At 36.6% G+C, this 22,890-nt stretch overlaps 1 protein-coding gene across 8 annotated transcripts in view; it reads right to left on the bottom strand.

The window, feature by feature from the left end:
- WDFY3 (WD repeat and FYVE domain containing 3) overlaps window positions 1-22,890 on the bottom strand; it is a 256,297-nt gene that overhangs the window by 44,376 nt on the left and 189,031 nt on the right. For 7 of the 8 annotated variants that reach the window (XM_029234758.1, XM_029234756.1, XM_029234757.1 and 4 more), the window contains 10 exons: window positions 20,479-20,578; window positions 18,735-18,895; window positions 17,489-17,718; window positions 16,271-16,380; window positions 14,490-14,672; window positions 13,563-13,720; window positions 12,386-12,463; window positions 10,450-10,677; window positions 4,316-4,369; window positions 1,929-2,097 (listed from right to left, as the gene is read on the bottom strand). In XM_029234758.1, coding sequence (XP_029090591.1) covers window positions 1,929-2,097; window positions 4,316-4,369; window positions 10,450-10,677; window positions 12,386-12,463; window positions 13,563-13,720; window positions 14,490-14,672; window positions 16,271-16,380; window positions 17,489-17,718; window positions 18,735-18,895; window positions 20,479-20,578 — 1,471 coding nt within the window. The remainder of the gene's footprint in view (window positions 1-1,928; window positions 2,098-4,315; window positions 4,370-10,449; window positions 10,678-12,385; window positions 12,464-13,562; window positions 13,721-14,489; window positions 14,673-16,270; window positions 16,381-17,488; window positions 17,719-18,734; window positions 18,896-20,478; window positions 20,579-22,890) is intronic. The other variant, XM_029234754.1, reaches the window with a different exon arrangement.

The following is a 22,890-nucleotide window of genomic DNA, read 5'->3' as shown; positions in this document are numbered from 1 at the left end:
AAAATAAGGACAGCAAGTTATAAACATGATTATAAGAGATTCCACCTACTTGGAGGGCCCATGAGGACTACTTCAAGACTCATATTACAAGTGGCAGTATGGTCATTCATACATGAATGAATTTGATTAAATCATCAGGTCATAAAGAATAAGAAAACAATTCTTTTAAAAATATAGGGCCAGACAATTTAATGTGCCACATAAGTTATCATTTTACTGCCTACATTTTGATAATTTTATTGATAATCACAGATGAAATTAAAATCAGCTGATGAAAGCAACCACTGATAACCCAGAGTATGGGAAGCACTCAAAATAAACTCTAAATCTCACATTTAATTTAATATTCTTTAGTTCTGTACCAAAAAAAGTAATGTTGTATCTACCAACGATAGTTACACTAAGAATTTTGGATAAACGTAAATCAGCCTGTTAGAATCCTAGCCTTTGAACACAAGTTATCAGAGGTTCTGCTCTGCCTTGGGAAGAACCTCATTTTCACATGTGAAAGAGTATAATAAACAAACAAGAAAGATCAAGTCTTGCTGAGAATATCCACAAGGCGAAAAGCTTCCAGCTGCTTTATTTTTAGTTTGACGAATCAAAACCTCCAACTCTATGTCTAGCATAGCATCTTGCATATCATAGTAGTGACACCAAAATTTGTGGTTTTAGCTCAATCAGACATTAGGAAAATGAGGCCAAGAGAAGTTAAATGCCAATGACCCAAACACAAGACATCACAAACTCTGTGAATTATACACCTTGGTTATAGCCAGGAAATACAACTTTGGACCCATCTCAATAACTTTGCTGATGCAGTGTCAAGAAATGATAAGGCTGAAAACTTTGTTCAACTAATAAAAGTTTCAGTGATTCTATGAAAATGTTAGATGGATTATGAAATCTTTAGTAATTCATAGTTATCACAAGAGAGAACAGGTATAATGTAATAGGAGAAACCGATCACAACTGCAGATAAATTTTTTGTTGACATGGTCATATACTGTTAGTTCTTTATCAATGAGATCTGAAAATAATTTTTAATTTAGAGTTCTTAATTTATATTCTAGGGTTTTATCTATAGACTACGCCAAGACTTTTGAATTTATGATAAATCAGAGGCTTAAAAAATTAAAACACTGGACTGATTTACTTATTCAATATTGACTGAATTCCCATTTTGTGCCAGGCATGTGCCAAAATCTATAGAGTAAGAGGAGAAATAATCTCTGCCTCTGAGAAACTTATAATTTAGGAAAACATAAATCAGTGAAAGAAATCACTGAAATTGTTATAAAAGATACGAGCAAAGTGCTACTGGAGGACAGCGGAGTTGGAAAAGCCTTCAGAGGAGGACAGTTTGACCAGTATCTTCAAGACTGGGTAGGTCCAGATCACAGAGAAGCTGTACCAAGAGGGCAGAGGGCACACATATGCAGAAGTACAAATCAAAAAGTCCATGGCCATTTTAGTCCAATTCATCACCATATGCATGTCTTTCTAGGCTCATAAACTATAGCTTTGGAATAATCTGTCTTAGCTCATTAGAAGAAAGACCATTATTTCTTACTGTTATCCAACATGCACTAATGACACATTTAGTGGTTGTTTTAGTTTTATATATATTTATTTAGTTCTCAGGGCCTTAACTTAAATATCAGGTACCACTGAGAATTCTGCCAGATACAGTGAAAAAAAATTATCAAGCCAACAGGCACATTACATTCATCTGTAGGCAATAAAGAAGAGCCAGTCTCTTTAGTTCTGATATAGAAATCAATCTTTAAGAAGGGTATGATAGTAAAATATGTACGTATACTTTTAGGTTGGCCCTACTGTTTATAGTTGCTAATATTTTCATATAGATTCAAGTAAAAGGAATGCTCCCAAATGGTTTTTAATTAAAATCAGAGAGGAAGGCTGACCTTTGACTTTAGCAATAGTGTCTTCACCATGCTCTGGTTCTTGTTGAGTAGCTTCACCTTCTGAACTCTCTACGATGGCATCTTGGACAATGGCTGGGTTGCCAGAGGCTAGTCGCATGTAGTATTCTTTACTGTCATAACTTACAGCTCTTCTGTATCGAGCAGGTTTCTAAGAAACAACAAAAGGAAAGGACTCAGATAATTTATCTTCAAGAATTAATAGACTGTATTTATACAGGGTAAATCCACAGTCTTTTGGGTTAAGTTTCTCTATTTTTAAATTGCACTGATTTAAAAAAAAACATATATAAAACAATATTAGAAGTTTTGTTCCTCCCGAAAAAAGAAACACATCATCTTTAGCCGAATGTTTCCATATTAGTATAGTACAGCCTTACTGATGCATCAGTACAGTAGAGAGAATGCCCAGTGTCGGAGAGTATCAAGTTGCAAGGGGATGTCTAGTTTCTGAGGAGCCTGAAACCTTGCTTCCACCCCAAGTAAATAGGCCTAAAGGGCCATCCATTCAGTTGGAATTACCTGTGTGAGTGTTTACTTCAGATATTTGGAGGTAGGGACCCAGAACTGCCCTGTTCCCATATTCCCATGTCTTTCTGGAACTCTGGAAATGGCCCAAACCTTCAGAGAGTCCTGACCCAATATGGAATCGACCAACTTCAGGCCAGATGACACTGGTTGGCCTGCCACTCCGAGCTGGTATGTCTAATTTGCTAAAACATCCTGTTGTTTGTTGTGTAAAAGAATGTGATCCATAAACTTACTAACTAAATGAGTATATCAAGAACATATAAGTCCATTTTGAAGAAGAAATTAATTATGTAGAAACATTAGAAAAGATTTACCTTTTTGGTGTATGATACAAGAGCATTTCCTTTTCAGAATAATTTTTATCCTAAAAACAGGTTCTCCGATTGACCCAAAGTTTTTTTTTTTCTTAAAACAATAGTTAATGAAAAATTAAGGTCTAAAATTTCCTACAAAAATGTAAAACCATAGGGAAAAATTTATATGTATACACATTGATCATAATGAGACCCAGACTTTAAATTAACAATTAAGAAAAAGACAGGGTTTGAAACATGCTTAAAGACCTTCCCTTTCTAAACATTATCTTACCTTTCTTTTCCTATGAATGTCTAATTGAAAGTATTCTATCAGCCTAACTCTTCGACTCAGGTAGTTATATGTATTGTCTACAATAATGCTTATTTTAAGCAAGACCTTTTTAAAAAAATGATTTTCAACTAAAGTAGAAAACAAGTGTCCAACAGGAATATTTAGACTAAAATACTGAACCAATTTTGAGATGAAAAGATGCCTAACTCAAGCCACCATTACCCTTCTTTTAACTTCAGGTATAAAGTTAGAGAATGAAGAGAGCTGCAAGCTACCTTGATGAATGATATGCAGCAAATGGAAACTGAAATACATAACATAGGAAAGTACTGAAATGATATTTAAAAAAATTACAGTTATGGAAGGAAGGATCTGATGAACCAACTAATAATACTGCAATATTTTTGAAATGAAAGCAGGGTAGTAAATTTTGTACTATAACAATTCTCTACATGAGATCTAACAATTATCCTCAACTCATAACTGTTCATTTTTAAAAAGATGAAAGCATAGTTAGTGATGGGCAAGACAATGAATTAACAGATGTGGGACAACATCTTGGTTACTGACTTCATACCTGACTTAAACTTGGAACTATAAGCATTTTCCCTTAAATATTTTGAGGTATATTTCTGTGACATTTCTGAACTGCATTTTTTTTTTTTTTTACTTTATTATGTACTGAATCCTTCTGGAAAAAGAAAACAATTATATAAATTTAAATTAATTAAAATAAATTAAAATTGTATTTTAAAAAGTGGTCATATATGCTTAGTTTCCATTTAGTTCCTTCTGATTGAAAAAGTAATTTTAAAAGAGAATACACTTGCATTCTCAAAATATATACTGTTTAATATCTAGAAGAATTAAATGAGTAATTGAAAAAAAAAGTTGGTAGTGTCAGGCTGCCCATTACTAACATGCCTTGGGACTTGTTAGTTTAAGTGTGAAGCAGTACACATTTCACGGTGAGAGCAGTGAATACTCAGCCTGTTAGTGAGCAACATACAGACCCTACAAAGCTAATCAGAACAAAGCAAGAGAGACAAGGACACCTCTCAGCATGAATGAAATTCACTTTTCAACTCTAAGGAACTTATAGAAACAACAAGTTGAAAGTCAACCCTTTAGGTTAGTCTAGTCTACCATGCACTAAAATAAAACCAAATAAAACAAAACAAAATAACACAAAGGAAAAAAAAACAAAACTGCAAGTATTTTGCATTCTTTTATGGTATTTTGTGTTTTACCTTTTGAGGAATGATATCATCGGGTGTCTCAGGCTGTTTACTTGGGATCTCAGACTGAAAACAGGGTATTAAGTATAGACACATCAGAAAAAAATAACAAAGAACAACACAAAAATAAAATATTCTTGAGGACTGTATGGAATATGGAAGATACACTCACACAAAATTAATATGATATCCTAAGCTGCTTGAAATAATCACTTAGCATCTTGTGATTATTTTCTCACTTATCCAAAGTAGTTTTAAAGTAAAAGAAACTACACTAAAATTCTCAAGGCTACTGAACAGGACAAACTTAAAAATCACAGAGACAAAACTTCACCACAGGCTGCCAGTGTCATGGATGATTTACAGGCAACTCTTTATATGGCTTCAAAGGAAAAAACCAGAAAACCAGATAATAGAACCTAGTGCTAGCTATCACCTTCCACCTACCTTTTACTGTGTTTATCCCTAGATCTGTTTTGTAACAGAAGCAACTGGTTTAAACTATTATCTGCAATAACCCATACCACAGAAATCACTAAGTGCTTGTTAGTGAAAAAACACCTTCCCCTAAAAGCCCAAGGACCTATTAGGACCTATTTCCTTTGCTACCTTCACAGCTATAACCTCAGAAAGGCTGAAAGCAGAAGGGAGCCTGGATCATCAGCCTCCAAACCAAAAGTTTTTGTAAAAATTACTTTCTAAAGAATTAGGTAGTTACTCTATATTTTATTCTCAATAAAATCTCGACTAACAAGAAGGCAGTATCTGTTGAGCTGGAGTGTGTGACTTGTGCATGTAAACACACAGACAGCTACAGACAGTAACACATCCAAGAATCATTCCAATTTATCTTCCTTTTCACAGTTTGTACCTGGAGATGACTTCTAGTACCTTTCCCTAGAGTAAATATGAGCAAGCAAAATGCTTTTACAGATGTTTGCTTCCCTTGGCAAAACAAACATTGAACTACTGGGCATACTTTCAAATACTTAATATGGTTTTAATAAACCTCTCTCCTGAAAAGCAAACTTTTAAAAGCATACCTTATGTTGAAGGATAATCTTGAAAATATACATCTATGTTCTCAATCTTGGTAAAGATTTGGGTTACATGAGTATTACTACACATTTGTTAAAACTCACTGAACAGTACACTTAGGATTTATATATTTCAATATATGTAAAATTTATGTCAATAAAAAAGAATTATGAACAAATGCTGAACTCTATTGATGTGCATGGGGAAGTATTTAGGGGTGAAGGGTACTGACTCTGCAACTTATTTTGAAATTAATAAAAAAACAAGGTGGATCACTGGATAGATATGTGATAAACCAATATAGCAAAATGACCAATTACTATTGTCAAACCCAATTCTGATGTCCACTATATATCCCCAACCAGAATGTGGGCAGGGTCTGACATGTACACAATTGTATTTTCCCTGCAGCATAGGGCACAGTGCTAGTTTAATACATATTTGCTCACTGAACCACTTACTGACTAAGGATCTTATTTTACTAAAAGGTACAACATTCATTAGCGAAGATATATGTTATACTAATAATTTTAGTATTATCATAGCGCTCTTTAAACTTTTATAACTGAATTATTATTATAATTATGTTTATATAGAAACCTAAATTTTTCAAAGTCAGAATTTGTAGAAAATAATTTTATACTCCCTTTACTTCCAATTTTTCTATATTGCTGGCAATGGAATTTCTTGAATGAGTTGCTTAGTTCCTATGAGTCCTGTGATATCTATATATTATATAAAAATATATGTGGAGGCACCCACATGAGACTCCCTTAATTAGAAAAGGAACTTCAGGTAAGTCATTTACCCTTCTGCCCCAAGCAGTCCAACCCAACATTAACAGGAAACGGTGAGGTCTTTGCCCCAATGATATTTGCAAAGAATAGTCAATTTGTTTGAGATTATTATTCTGTGAAAATAAGGGGATTACAGAATTAAAACCTGGTTTTAGTACTTAAATATAACTTCTTAAATGGCAAGATATGGAATTTTAGTCTCATTCCTTAGGATTCAGAGTAATTAGACAACTGCTTAAAAACAACCATATTTTGTATTTTCATCATTATCCCAGGCTCACATCTTAATATTTATAACTAATACTACCACTTAAAATACAGAATTACAGTGCAATTCAGTATAGCTATTTTAGTTTTGAAAATGGTCCCCTAAGGAAAGTCCCTGTGCAAAGGGGATAAATTATTTTTTTGTGAGATAAGAGAATTTTCCACATGTACATAACTTTTCTCAGGACAAAAAAAATATTGTTGTTCTCATTAAAACAATTTTAGTTGATAAACTTTCAAGGCTTTTAAGTCGGTGGCAAATGAAACACTCACATATGTTCTACATTCTATAAATAAACACCTAATTTAAAAATAAAATTCAAAACTTATAATAAAGGGTAAGCTATTTTTTAATTCAGTATGTAGCATTATCCAGGTTTAAGAAATAAAACTTTAATAATTAAAGAAATAATCACTTGATTCTAACACATCAAAGATTTTAAAACAAGAAATAACTTTTAAATCATCACTGTATTTCTTAGTTCAATTAAGAGGTCTAAAGATTTAAATGTTACTTAAAACAATAATTGTTCTTCATAAATAAGGCAAAGATCAAATCATTTGTCCTTACTCCTGGCAAAGCCTGTTTTACCTATCAAGAGGCCTTAAAAGCAATTTTCAGTTTGTACCTGTTATACCTGAAAAACCTGTAACATCGCAAAAAGTACTGCCTATATATTTTATAAACATGGGTGCAAGGAGGGCAACACGTTTATGGGAGCTGAAAGGGAAGACGTGACTGATCTCTAACTCTGGGAGGCAATATTTAATACAGCTCAGACCACAGGAGGATTTATGGTGAAATTAATGAAGCATATACTTCAACAGCCGTCACTTCCCATGGGCTCCTTTCAAAGTCCTGGAAGTGGGGCCCTAGTAAGTTTGTATTCACAATTTTGTACTCTTTTTCTTATAGTGCCTCCCCAAGTTATATAAACTTCACACCCCATAAAATTTGACTCTAGCCCTTTTTAGTGGAAAAATAATTAGGAAAATTCTATAAGCATGCTGAATGGGAAGCAATGGATAAACTCTAACTTAGGAAGAAAGAGTGCTGGTAAGTCCATTCACTCAACATTTATTAAGTTCTAGATATTCTTTAGCATTAGAGAGACAAAACGTAGTATTGGGTTGGCCAAAAAGTTCGTGTAGGTTTTTCCATAAGACATTACGGAAAAACCCACACGAGCTTTTTGGCCAACCCCATATGTGGTTCTGTCTGGAAGAAATTCACTGTCCACTGACAACTTCTCAAAACCACCAAAGATTGGAATCCTTTTTCAAGAGTGAGGAACTTCTGAGGAACTGTCAATCTATAGTCATTATATCTTGCTCCAGTGCTTAGCATGACCTAGAAGGTGTTCCTTAATTTTCTAGGCTTCTATTTATCGTCTGTGAAATTGGGATAATAATATAATTATACTTCAGAGGGCTGTCATGAGACATACAGGAAACTGCAAGTGACTGCTCTGTAGACTATCAAGCTCACTGTGCTTCGTTAAATATCTGCTCTCCTTTTTTGATTTCACAACAGAAGTTAGTGGGATAGCAGCTGCTCTACTTTTTGGAATTTTCTTTGCTGTTGATATTGCCAGACTGCATATTCCATAAGAAAAAAAGTGGACATTTAATGGGGTTTCAAATTTACAAAAGATTTTGAACGAGCAACACCAAAATCATTATTCATTCAGAAAACTTCATCATAGCAGATTAACCTTGACTTGTGCATGAACTTAAGCAGCAGCATGAATTCTACAATCTGTAATCATCTCCCCTTCCCACCTGCTTTTTCCTTTTTTGTAAACGTATCTCTAATATTTCTTGACTGCCTTGTATTTCCCAATATGTAACCCATCTGGTTTAAAAAAAAAAAAAAGTTCCGTATGGTTCATACTTATTTCTGAGACTGTCTGTTTAGATTTCACAGACTGGTGAACTCCTTGGCTTAGGTAAAATGCTAACGATATGAAAGTTGTAAGTGTGGACTCTGAATAGGTTATTTTGTTTTTATCTGATACAGAACTTCAAATATACTTTTGTAAAACAAATGACACTGTTATAAAGAAGGAAAGGTGTAGACACAATAAAAAAAAATACTATGGTTATGTAACTCAAAAAGTATATGCCTCAGTTATATAGAGATAGTGAATGGTCACATATTTAGGAGAGCACATCTTCTATTTTCCTATCCCTGAATGGATTCAATTTGAATGAGCGTTGACTCAGTAAGAAATATTTTATCAAATTGCTACAGGCTTAAACTCGTATTCAATTATTTATTTGGGGAAAATGGATGCAGAATAGAGATTATATTGCTAGTCTGATCTGACAAATGTAGGTGCTATTAAAAGGCTGCAAAAATATGGGTGGATTTTTTTTTCTACATAGTGTGCTAGTATTAGAAATTACAGTGCTTTAAATTAAAATTTATCAAGTATGGCATTCTTTTTTTATTTTATTTTTATTATTTTTAAAAAGTCTTTATTGAATTTGTTCTTCTGTTTTATGTTTTTTTAAAAATTTATTTTTTATTTATTTATTTTTGGTTGCATTGGGTCTTTGTTGCTGCACACGGGCTTTCTCTAGTTGTGGCGAGCGGGGACTACTCTTCGCTGTGGTGCGTGGGCTTCTCATTGCGGTGGCTTCTCTTGCTGAGGAGCACGGGCTCTAGGCACACAGGCTTCAGTAGTTGTGGCTCACGAGCTCTAGAGCCCAGGCTCAGTAGTTGTGGCACACGGGCTTAGCTGCTCTGCGGCATGTGGGATCTTTCCGGACCAAGGATCGAACACATGTTCCCTGCATTGGCAGGCAGATTCTTAACCACTGTGCCATCAGGGAAGTCCCGATATGTTTTGGGTTTTTGGCCACAAGGCATGTGTGATCTTAGCTCTTTGACCAGGGAGCCAACCCACGCCCCCTGCATTGGAAAGCGAAGTCTTAACCAGGGAAGTCCCCCAAGTACGGCATTCTTGACAGAACGGAATAGTTTTGAGAAAAGTAAACTTTAGGGAGCTATCTTAAAAAAAAAAAACTTAAATAACTATATATTAGCAGGTCTATGGCCTATATTCTAAGTAGCATCAGGACAAATGTATAGTCAATTAGCACAAGATAAATGGAGCCAGGGTTTTGGTTGGGGGAAAAAAGAGACACTGGAACAATGCAAGTTGTCTCATGTTATATGATCTGAACTACTTACTAGAAGACACGTGTCAAGTCTTCTTTATAAATCTTAGTTTCTTCAATTGTTGAGAGAATCATATTAAAGTCAAGTATGTGAAAGTACTTAAACCATGAAGGTTTCTCTTCCAAATTTGCGGTGACTTTATTGGGGAAGACTGTATTTTCCCGAATGCAAAAACATGATTCCTAGACCATGATTATTTTAGACAAAATTTTTATGGTCAGTGCAAAAATCTGAATGAAGGCTTTAGGAAGGGCAACCTGTCTGAATAAAAAGGAACTTGAGGGGCAAATGTTGTTCGTTTTATACCCGTGGAGCCAGTGATGAAGCTTCTCAATATAAATGGGAAGATCTATACACTCAGGCTATCATTATTCTTTAACTCTGTATTTCTTCAAAGAATATTGCTTAGTGGCAATGTTTATTTTATTAATACTCACTTATATAGTGCTTATTCTGTGCCAGACACTATTCTAAGTACTTTATTAATTTTAATTAATTTAATCCTCCCAATAGCTTCTAAGATGGAACTGTTACTTTCTCCATTTTAGGCATAAAGAAAGCAGAAGCTGAAGAGGTTAACGTGGCCGGTACAAGGTCACCAGCTAGTGAAGGGGCAGAGGCAGGTTTCAAACCTGGCAGCTGGCTCCAGGGTCTAAGATCCAAACCACTTCACTGTGAAGGCTCCCTGCTGCACCTTTTCATTCCACCACCAGCACCCTGGCATTATCAACTTATTATAGTTCATCAAATCTTCTAAATTAGGTGTTTTTCGTAATTGACCAAATAAGGGAAAACGCTTACAAAAAAGAAGAAAGACATGGAAGCGTCACTACAAACGCTGAATTCTGCGCACTCACCGCCACATTTGTCTCTTGTTCCGTTTCCGGCACGTAAGGGTAATGGGTGTAAAACATATCATTCCGCACCATTTTCTTCCTCATTCTGCAGGGCCCTTCCGTCATCTCCAACATCCATTTGTCGAGATGGGAACCGATAGGGGGGCCCCAGAGCCCCCGCTCCCGCAGCAGCTCGTACTCGATTTGGCACCACTCCTCCGTCACGTACTTCAGGGCATTTTGCTGACGCTAACAAGAGGGAGTCCAGGTTGGTTTTCAAGCAAAAGCACGAGCAACAATGAACAGTCTACAAGTACCTTGAAACCAAGTTATTCTTTGGAAACAAAAACCAATCCAGGTAATTTCAGGCAATATTATAAAAGTAAAGTTACATTTATTTATGGTTAAAGTAAGCTGCCGATCTTGTGAGAAGGTGGGGTTTTAGTGATGGCCCGATTATTTTAGCACCAAATATACAATACATGGAAGATCCCTATAGGGTAGCGTGTGCAGTACACCTGACCAGAGTGCTGAAGGAACTTATAGCTCAGGGACAGGGACGATGGTAATATTACTTATGAAAATACATGGAAATGGTTTGTCCAGTGTGAGTTAATAAAGACAGTAATTTAAGGATGAAACCCCTTCCCCACCCCCAATTGTAAAACAGTTACTAGAACATGAATAAAAGAAAATCTAGAAAGCCACATAAAGAAATATTGCCAACACACTAGATTCCTGGTAATCACCGTAACATTTCCAATAATTTTAAGGTAAAGAATATACACATGCATCTCTGATAGGGAACTTAACATTCATATAAAAATTAAAGGAAAACCACTGTTACTTGGCCCTGGTATAGATCCAAACCACCTTACTTAAATGGAAATTTATGACTTGGAATAACTTCTTTCTATTTGTCAAATGTCAAAATGTGTAACATTTCAACAGTAGATGCTTAAAACTAAGCACCTAATGATTAGATGCTTATCTAATAATTCATGGAATATAAGTATACAATTTAAGAATAAAGATCCCTTTATACTGTACAACTAACACTAATGATTACTGAAGGAGTAATCTTGATATTATAATGATACCATCATAGTACTTATGTGTTCCTGGCAGGAGGAAATCCCCTGTAACAACTAAGTATCTAGTATCATGCCCATAAAATATTAGCAGCTTATCATTCAGAAATCTTTAATAAGATATAACTCAGCTGCCATGGAAATAAAATATTTCGAATAAGTTGTTGAGTAACTATGAATTCATCAAGAGGATTCCACTGAAAATATTTCTTACTGACAAAATCACCAAGCACTTGTAATAAAAAATAACTTTATCTTTTAATTTTTAAAAATTTTACGAGACTTCTCAGAGATTTTGATGCACATTTTCATGGTCTCCTTGTTAAGTATGAAAGAAAGGGATCTTTCCAATATTTTAATTTTTATTAAGAAGAGACACATGCAATATGTTGGTAGTGAATATCATTAGGATTCAGCTGTGCTGATCTCCAGTCTGTCACTTTTTAATGCAGTTTGCCTGTAGGAAGTTCCAGTCTTTCTATGTTAAAACCAATGGCCAAAGTAGCTGCTGGCAGGGATAATCAAAAACATTATCTGGGCTTCCCTGTGGCGCAGTGGTTGAGAGTCCGCCTGCCGATGCAGGGGACACGGGTTCGTGCCCCGGTCCGGGAAGATCCCACATGCTGCGGAGTGGCTACGCCCGTGAGCCATGGCCGTTGAGCCTGCGCGTCCGGAGCCTGTGCTCCGCAACGGGAGAGGCCACAACATGAGAGGCAGGCGTACCGCAAAAAAAACAAAAAACATTATCTCATGATAAATTCAGTTCAGCAACTTATTCTTAAAAGCAGGAGGAAGATATCAAGGGAAACAATGTTTTCTCACTCAAAGAATGCAAAACAAACCATTATTATGATTATGATTCTTACCTCCTGATATTCCTTATATTGTGTGTCTACTAAGTCACGAACAACCGCGATGTGTGTAAACATCCACTGAGAAATCTCCTAACAATGAGTGGAAAAAGTCTTAATATTTCATGATTTTCTGGAAAAAAATGTTAACTAGCCTTGAAATAATGCCCCCAAGTTAGTTAAAATTCTATTAAAGGCATCACAACAACACCCAAAAAACCCCACAGAAAACTCTGAAAGATTAATTATATAATGAATCTGATAGAGGCTTATGTGATGGACACAGATCCATATACCCCCCATCCCCCAGTGCCCCTTTCAAGGAAGGGCTCACTGCCACAACTTCTGGGAGCGCTGTCAGTATTTCAGGGATCACCTCAGCTGCAGAGAGCTGTGGGCACCCCACAATCACTGGCTGATTTGGAGGCAAGCAGGCTCAGCCATTTCAGCTCAGTAAAGGTCAACTCTGACAGGTCATTTTGGTACCAAAGCTCCACCTGGGTCACAGCTGGGTCTGTCGCCAGACCTGCATTGTAGCCTGACATTTCCCTGTGACCAATCCTGCTTCCTTCTTCTCCCATCCACAAATATCAAAGGCACCCCTAATAAACATCCTGCACACTAAACCCCCTCTCAGAGTGTGCTTCCTGGGGAACCCAACCTGACACATGGAATGACTCATACACATGGTTTCTCCCAGGCCCTTTTCACAGCTGCCACTAATATTCTGCGATGGCAAAGACAGTATGATGAGGAAGAAATTAATGCTGGAGGTAGATGAGTTAAAAAAAAAAAAAAATCTCAGGCATGTACAACAAAATTATAAAAAATAAAAAGCTATTTTGTCTGCTGTTGCTTTAAAATTTATATAACTATTAATAAAATTGAAGGTTTGGAAGAGCTGAGAAAAAATTATCCATAGTCTATCATATATCAATATCTGAATCTCATCTTATGTCCAGTTATGCAATGGATGTAAATACACAACACTCATAGTGCAATTTTATCATAATAAAATGGGAGAAGGCTCCACAACCTGAGTTATTTCTCTCTTCTGTCTAAAGCAAAAATGCAGAAAAGTTCCATTTCAAATCATATGCTTGCATGTATTAAGTGTATTATATAAAACACTACAACTAAACCTTGAATTACAAATTTCTAATCATATCATTAATAAAACTAAACAATGTACCTGGGTGGAAAGACTGTGTTTATGAAGCCCACTTTCCTTTCGATTCCTTCTCGATCCCGTTAACTTGGAAAGACCAAAGCCACTGCTGACACGGGACAATTTGGATTGTGTGGTGGGCACTAAAGCTTCTCCTCGACTTATGCATTTCTTTTCATGGGCTACAAAATTAAAATTAGAGTATTTTACAGTTTCTCCATGTATTTATTAGCCTTACTTTTAATACTTTTGCATAATGGTTACAAACCACAATTCTGTAGTTATCAAAAGCAGCTTATGTTACAGATGCAGACACTCTCAGATATTATATCTACTTATCTTGTATAAGGATAGCTGCTTGACAATTATTGTACTAGTTGAACTCACATTTGCTTGAAACCTCATAGCTCTGCAGTAATATGCAAATTTATTTTAACTGTAAGCAGTTTCTATGTTAATAACAATTCACAGTCCCCTACCTAAAATCTTTGGTGTTGTGTATACTTTGGAATTTAGAATTTTAAGAAAGTGATACACTGGCTTCCCTGGTGGCGCAGTGGTTGAGAGTCCGCCTGCCGATGCAGGGGACACGGGTTCGTGCCCCGGTCCGGGAAGATCCCACATGCTGCGGAGTGGCTGGGCCCGTGAGCCATGGCCACTGAGCCTGCACGTCCGGAGCCTGTGCTCCGCAACAGGAGAGGCCACAATGGTGAGAGGCCCGCGTACCGCAAAAAAAAAACCAAACAAAAACAAAATAAAATTAAAAGAAAAATCTAAGAAGAAAAGCCTAATCTCAGCATAATCATTCTAGAATGGGCTATACTGTATTGATTTTCATTTCTACTGTCATCATAATATCTTTTGGGGAAAGTTTTAATTTCATATCCAAAGTGCACCCATATATGATAGTTGTAAGTCCCTTTGTCACATGATATCTGTAAACTGTCTTACCTAGATGATTCTGCCAACATTTCAAACCGGCTTCTTCAATGAGCGGCTTTGCTATAGCTATGTCCACATGGCCTCTTTCATTCACTGGTAGAGTGACTTTGAAAAGCTCCTCCAAGGTCTGTTTCTTACTATGAATCAATTCAGTCCAAACTCTGTTGACAGCTTTTATGAGAAGCTGACGCCCTAGGAAATAAAAAACAGCAACTGATCAAAAAGAATATAAAGGTAGTTAGTATTTTTTTTTTTATCGAAGAATTTCAACTTAGATGTATAGTACTTAATTGTCCAAAAAATGCTTCATATCATAGCCAGTTCAGTAAAAAAGGATTATTCAGGGCTTCCCTGGTGGTGCAGTGGTTGAGAGTCCGCCTGCCGATGCAGGGGACATGGGTTCGTGCCCCGGTCTGGGAAGATCCCACATGCCGCGGAGCGGCTGGGCCCGTGAGCCATGGCTGCTGAGCCTGCGCGTCCGGAGCCTGTGCTTCGCAACGTGAGAGGCCCGCGTACCGCAAAAACAAACAAACAAAACAAAAAAACCCAAAACAACAAAAAAAGGATTATTCAGATAACCAAAAATGCGATTGGCTACTTGGAAAACTTAAAAAAAAAAACTTTTTATCAAGCAAAAAGACTACATATTTATTTATAAAACTGGAAATTACATATATATTTCATTGTCTAGCTTCTTCTATAAAAGAGAAGAACTTATTCTCCACTTAAAAGTAAATTTTAGATCTAAATATTTAAGGTATATTCACAAGTAAGTTAATTGTTCTTGATGATTTTGCAAAAGGAAAGAAATAGTAAACAAATATTTTTAGAGCTTTTACTATTAAATTCCATCTTGCTTTGGACTCCTTGCTAATTTGTCCGACTCCTGCTCTAGGCCAGTCCATCTTTAGCAAGCATCAGAATCACCTGGGAGGTTGTTCAAACAGATTGCTGGTCTTCATCCCCCAGAGTATCTGAGTACTGAGTACTCAGTAGATCTGAATGGAGCCAGAGAATCTGCTTTTCTAACTAGTTCCCAAATGATGTCAATGTTACTAGTCTGAGCACCTCACTTTGAGAACCAGTGTTCTAGACTGTTAGTTCCTTGGGGGGTGAAAACAATCACTGTGTCCTTAGTGTCTGGGGTTCAAGAAATTTTAGTGAAAGAACAGAGAACAAATTAATGCTTAAATGAATGAAAGAATGAGTGCTGGACCTACAAAGGATAAAATCATATGCAAAACTACCACACTAAATATTGCTGGAGAGACAAACACTTCTGTAATTATCTAATCTTTTCAACTGAACAACGTTGGAAATTAGAAATCAATCCACCCAAAGACTCTCATATGCACGATAATTACAAAATCAGTGGGAAAACTAGATTTAAAAAAGGGAGAAAGAATAAAAATGGTAGTACTGACAATCTGTCTCAAGCAATATTTGCCTCTACTGTGACTGGCCTAATACTATCAATAGCCAGCTCTCTTAATAGTAAGCGCCAAGTTAGTATCATATTTGCACTACTGCTTGTGCAAATGTAAGTATCACCAAGTTTCCTGGTGTTACTATAAAATGTGGAGGGCGAGCAATATCAGGCGTTTACTCATCCTGGCATAAGGAGATGTACAGCTAGCACGTTGGTATATGCTGGCGGGCATATTGGTATATGTTCAGGTACGCCCTATGGAGAGATTGGTTGTCAATGTTGGCGGTTTCTGAAGTCGGATTTTTTGGTTATATCTTAGAAATGAGTGGAGAGAAAAGGGGGAAAAAATTGAGATAACTACCTTCACTAATATCTTGGCTGTAACCACCATCTGGTTCAATGTCCGAGGGGATCATAATGTGCCATGTAGTCATGCGGGCTTCTGCTTCCAGTCCAAACCCATCCACATTGCTGAAAAATTCCAGTCAGTTTAAACTATATGAAGGAAATTACTGCAGCTGTAAACTGTGATGACTAAGTACTACTCTGCAGACACAAGTAAACGCTGGCTCTGTCACAGAGCTCCATAAGTGGCAGACAGACATTTGGCAGATGCACAGAACAGAACTTATAGTTTATCATGAAAATGCCATTTTTAAGCGATGATGTCACAAATCCACTCGACTGAATGTAATTAAACTAAATTACAGCATTAAAAGGAGCATCTTACTATTTAAGACACTTTTTTATCACTATTAACATTTTTACCTAAAAATTACGAAAAGTTCATTTAAGAACATTCTCCTCCTATGACTGTGCCCCCTTTTCCCATATCTTATCTCACCACTCTTTGCTCCAGCAGCAGTGAAATACCTGCAGTTTCCTACATGTGCCATATTCTTTTTGCCCTCTGGGCAATCGCATAGATGACTCTTTCTTCCCACATCACTCTTCCCCATTCTCGTTGGAGGATTAACTTCCTCCTCAACCAGGTTCAAGCTGTAACTCAGCAGGTGTCTCTCCCAGGCTAGGGGCACCTGTTATGTGTTCCCAAAGCACCGTGCTTGTAGCAGAGCACATTGCTTAGTTATGGATCCTCCCTCCTAGACTGCATGCTCCAAGACCTGCCACAGGGTCTGTCTCATTCACATTTCATCCCAGTCCCTAATCCAATGCCTGGCCCCCAGCAGACACCAAAGAAATATCTTGCAAAGCAATCAGTGGCAAAATATTAATTTTACCCATTTAACATATATTGCATTTATTTATTGCATTCTTATCTTTTTACCCCTCTTAACCTCCAACAGTGTGTATCTAATTTACTTGAAAAGCAAACTCTTATTTAAAAATTATATATGTGACATGTGATTAACAAAAAATTTAAAGATACAGAAAATTAAAGCAAAAATATACTCATTATTTCACTGCAGAAATTCAAGCCTTGTCTTTTACCTTCTCATGAAGTTTTAAGTAAAACCGAGATTAAAGAAAAAAGAAATGTTATAATCAGAAAAGTAGAACAAAGAGTTCTGGTAGAAAAATATCAAAGACAAATTCAAACTGAACCTAAAAGAGTTACCTTCCAACATGCAGGTTAATGAGGCAGTGAGCCAGACAGCTAATGAATTCTTGGTCATGGTTCCCAGGGCCCAGGATCAAGTTCCTGTTTACAGTCAGGACCCTGAGTGAATCAAGGAGAGCTACTTGCTGCGGGACAGTTTTGTGTGCCCGGGAGAACTGGTACAATATGGTCCTATTGAGGCAGTGATAAACCGCATCCAGTGACAATCCCTGGGATCTTCTTTTTGACTAAAGATATGAGAGATACTTTAATAAAATGGACAAAAAAAGTCTGCTTATCATTCACACATGAACATTTATTAGGTTTATTATGTATCAGACACCATGCTAAGTACTGGGGTGCTAAGATAAAAAATACAAAGCTCTTGCTATTATGAGGTTCAGAACCCACGAGACACATAAATGTAATGAGATGAGTGCTGTGTGTATATACATCTGTGTGCAGAGCAGCCTCCCTCAGAACACGGGCAAGTGCCATCTGGGTAGAGACTCCTACCCCACAAGTTTTGTAAGGGTGATCAACCGCTACTCAAAATTACTAAAAAAAAAAAAAAAAAATTACCTAAAATGTTAGTAAAGAACTTCTGACACTGTTGTTTCATCTCACATGAGAACTTTTCTCTTTGGCTTAAATACAAATTTATTCTTAAAAAATTCTTGGGTGACATGTGTGTGTCTAATAACATGACAACAGTATTTCCTACTTTCTACATCGTGTGTTGAATAAGATTTATCACTTGTGCCAAACCGGAAAAGGTACCACAAACACACACTAATATGACATCTTCAAAGGAACAAGGACTACAGTGAACTTTGTAAAGGTTCAATTACAAGAAGAGAATACTCTAATATCAACTCTTCATGCTCTGTTAAATCTTGACACACTGATGCATCATACTATGAAAATCTATCAAATCGTATTAACTTAAGGTCTTTAAACCAACAGGAAGCTGTCCAGCTATGTGGTTAGCAAAGAGCAATGCCAGTGGGGAAGGCAGTGGGAGCCCACAGCCTGAGAGAATGAGGAAGCTTTACATACTGGACACACTGGCACCGGGCCACGGGTAAGGGGGGGAATGGTTACAGACCTACGTTTTATTCACTTCTAATAAGCTGAGCTTTACATTAAAGTGTCAACATTCATTATCTTACTAGTTATACTTATTTCCAACAATTTTGACACCCGAGGCAAAGTTTTTCAATAGGAAAACATGTACTCTACAACTAATGTGACAATGGATTACCTGTGCAATTAGTTGAATTATAAAATCTATAAGAAGTTTGGATTCTTTGTTGAACATGCCTTGCCAAAGCTTGTCCACCACACGTTGTGTGAAATAAAACACATTGTTCACCAATACTTGGTAGCTCCCTCCACTGGTAATAGGCAGAGATGCATCTTCCCCTAAATTCCAGCAGGAAAAAAATGTCTTAAGAAAATTGATGTCCACCAGCCTAAGACCAGACCCTCCAACAAATCAGGCTAAGGCAAGATGAGTACATCTACTACCGTTAGAAATAAGACCATTAGCTCTTATGTACTACTTTAAGTAAAATGATGTTCATGGCCAGAAGTCATGATAAATGTTGGAAGAAATAATTTCTGCAGGATAAAAGTGTTATGGATGGAGACTGTGAAGTTTCTTACTGCCTTAAGACAGTCTGTGATAAGCAAACAGTTCGTCAACTGTCAGTGACACATAGCCTCCCTTTGAGAGAAAAATTAAGTCAGTTTATTAGTTGTAAATTGATTCTGTCTAACTACTAAAGGGCAAAACAAATCATCAAACAAAACTTTAAGCACAATGAAGTAATGGAGGCAGAAGAGAGGTCCAAAAGAACTGTAAAACACAGAGTACCATCAGTGGTGGTGGTGCCATGGGGTACCTGTCACCCCTTCCATGATTCCCATCTGCACTGTTTCTCTTCTACAAGCTGCCCCGGTGGCTTCAGTGTGCTCGCTGTGTACATGCTGCCTCAACACTAATCCTCCTGGCTCCTCCTCCAACAGAATGCCCCCTTTAAGCCCCTCCCTCCTTTCTAGAAATTAGGAGCCTTAACTGACTGTAATTATTATTCCCACCTAACTCTAAATCACTACACAATGCAAAACTCTTCGTTTTGTGTCTTTATGTAGTAAGACTGATATTACTTAAGATTCTCAAGTGATAACAAATACAAAAGTCTGACTTGACACCACAGTTTGCGAGTTGCATGTTATGACAACACTTAAGATTTTCTTGGCAAACTTACTTTGTTAAAAAAAAATGATAATGTAATAGCATGGAGGTTCTATGATTTATATAATTATCAGAAATTCAAGTAGCAAATATGCTAAATCATTACTTTTCCTTCTTTAAATTTTGTCATTGTTTTACATATAAATGTTAGCTCCACTGTAAATGTATCAAGTTTTGTAGTTTTATTGTAACTAGAGACATACAGGAAAAACATTTTAATGTGCTTTGAATTTACATCCTGAAAGCCATTCTAAAGAATAACATAGATACCTATAACTGAATAATTCCACTAATAGGTATAGTTTCTGAGGGTGCTGGTAATGCATTTCTGAGTGCTCTTATACAGGCATGTTGCCTGGGTGGTAATTCAGAGTGCTACATTTGTAACTTATTTGTAAGTATATCACAGTAATTTTTAAAAGTATTAGATAATTCATAAAAATATACTGTTCACATAATATGGTTTTAAAAACATTTTTTCTCTTTCCTTGTCCTCTTCCTGCCACCTCTGAGCATATGAACGTGGACAAGCAGCTTAAGTACTCCCTGTTGTTGATCTTTTATCCCAGGTTCAAAGGAAGGAGCTAGATGGGCCTTTTCCTCATTATAGGAAAATACCAATAAGGGGAAAATGCACAGAAAAGAAGGAAAAAGATGAAGTTAAAAAAGTGGTATACTTGGGCTTTAGATAGAGAAGGGAAGTGATTATAGGTACTTTTAACAGAGTGAAAATAAAACATGATATTACCCAATAAAACATCAGCTGCAAGCAAATGGTCCATCACACTATCCAAAATATAAGTCTGAAATTCTTTTTGCTGAGTTCTTGTCGATCTTTCAGGGGAAGCCTAATCAATAAAATTTAGAATTAGAAACAGAACCCAGTAAACAAAGGTAAGGCTCATCAACCACAGTTATATTAAAAAAAACTACTGGTAAGTAGTAGAATATGTCACAAGAGATGGTATATATGCTTATACTCTCTTATTTTTCTGACCATAGATTAAAAAAAAAATTGAAGCAAAGGTAAAACAATACCTTCTTTTGAATCCATTCCTCCGAAAGCAGTATTCTAAACATTTTAAGTATTTAATAAATATTTGATATCTATTATCTATCTACCTCACTTCCAAAAGAGATCTGGCAGTTTCTAATGAGATACAGATAAAATAAGTCATAAAGCCATTTAAACAAACACAAAAGCTCAGGAGTCTAGTAACCAAGAAGGTAAAGTCAATGGGGAGGCAAGTATTTATATCAAAAAAAATCAATTAAGCACACAATTTTGCTTTGAGCTTCCTAGGGTCAAGAAGGAGAAAAAATAATAATATGACTTACAAAGCCTTTAATTATCTATAAAAAAGGAAGCATACTATATAGTCAGCAAGGATGTTTTCCTAAGATTGTTCTGAGAAGAATGTTCCCTGTGGGTTTTTATAAAGAGGACAATGAACAGCCCTGTAGGTTGTACCTTTGATAATGGTTTTATACAGTACAAAGACGATTTTTAAAATTATCTTGAATAAAAGTTTAGGGCACAAAGTTAAACTATAGTTCTCTGATGGCAGTTCTTTTGGTAATTAGGGTGGTATGATCTAGGTGCATAACTTTCAAGTCTCTAGCCTGAGAGGTGGTAAAGCACTGGGAACACAGGGATGAAAGGTAGGAAAGATCCTTTTGTCATTCTTCTCAAATGCCAGTCATGTTAGCTGGCTTTGGATAGGAGCTGGATATTGAACGATTCAATAAACTGACATAAATTTGTTTCTTAAAAAGAGATCTGGATGTTGTAGTTACAAGCAGAGTACTGATGCTTTGCAAGTGAAGTTAAAGAATCTATTTCTTCTCACACAGACAGGTCCAGGACTATGTTTATGACCATGCCGCAAAAGTGGGCTATAGAACACTCTTCTGCTTTATGCATTTAAAGTTAAAATCTGTTCCACTGGGGAAAAACCCACTTCTTTCTATTCTGATTTTCAAAGTGGTGCTGGTGAAGATTTTAAAAAAGCAGTTAAAATTGGAATCCTATATTCAGATCAAAGATATTATTCTAAGGATTCAAAAACCAACCAAAGTTGTAATGAACGTTTCTCTGTTTTTCTGATAAAACATATTTTGTTTTAAAATGAAAAACATGGGCCTAGCAACAGTTAAAAGAATATTAGTTCTTAGGAGTTTGGTTTGGCATTAGAATAATTTGGGAAAAAGTGAAGGTCATGACATGTTGTTTATAATCTTTTTTTAGAAAATTTATTTATTGATTTATTTTTGACTGCGTTGGGTCTTCATTGCTGCGCGTGGGCTTTCTCTAGTTATGGTGTGCGGGCTTCTAATTGCAGTGGCTTCTCTTGTTGCGGAGCATGGGCTCTAGGTGTGCACGCTTCAGTAGTTGTGGCACACAGGCTCAGTACTTATGGCACACAGGCTCAGTAGTTGTGGCTTGTGGGCTCTAGAGAGCAGGCTCAGTAGTTGTGGTTTGTGGGCCCTAGAGCACAGACTCAGTAGTTGTGGCTAGCAGGCTCTAGAGCACAGGCTCAGTAGTTGTGGTGCACAGGCTTAGCTGCTCCGCGCCCTGACCAGGGCTCGAACCTGTGTCCCCTGCATTGGCAGACAGATTCTTAATGACTGAGACATCAAGGAAGTCCCTGTTTATAATCTTAATACATTTTCCTGTGTAGATGAACAGACTAATACAATGGTCAGCAGAAGAGTTGGGGCCAAGGCCTGCCTATTCCTCATGCTGACAGTACATCAAGACCCCACCCCTGTTAACGGAAGGAAAGCGAGTACCTTCAGGCGGTTAAGTGACAAGACAGATTGATAGGTCTATGAGGACTACCCTGCAATCAGATCAGAGACCATTTTCAAACAGCTTGAGTGATCAAAATTTACGAAGGAGTAAGGCTCTCCACTCACAGGAGGATTTAAATACCCCTGAGGATGGCAATACTCATTCAGGATTATAATCAACTCAATGTGGCTAATGGGATAAGTAGTAATGAGTAGGGTTTACAAAATCTTAATTAGACAAAGTTTTGGAGTATGTAAAACAGGGAACATAGAACATAGAGAAGTAGTTTGATCTGTCAACAATAGTTATTTTTACTTAATTAGAAAGTATTCTTTTGTATTCTATAAGGATATAAGGCTGGCTCAG

Source organism: Monodon monoceros, unplaced genomic scaffold (genome assembly GCF_005190385.1).
Source record: "Monodon monoceros isolate NGI ecotype Baffin Bay Population unplaced genomic scaffold, NGI_Narwhal_1 Super_Scaffold_20, whole genome shotgun sequence".
NCBI classification, from domain to species: Eukaryota; Metazoa; Chordata; class Mammalia; order Artiodactyla; family Monodontidae; genus Monodon; species Monodon monoceros.
This window is presented reverse-complemented; position numbering and strand designations above follow the sequence as displayed.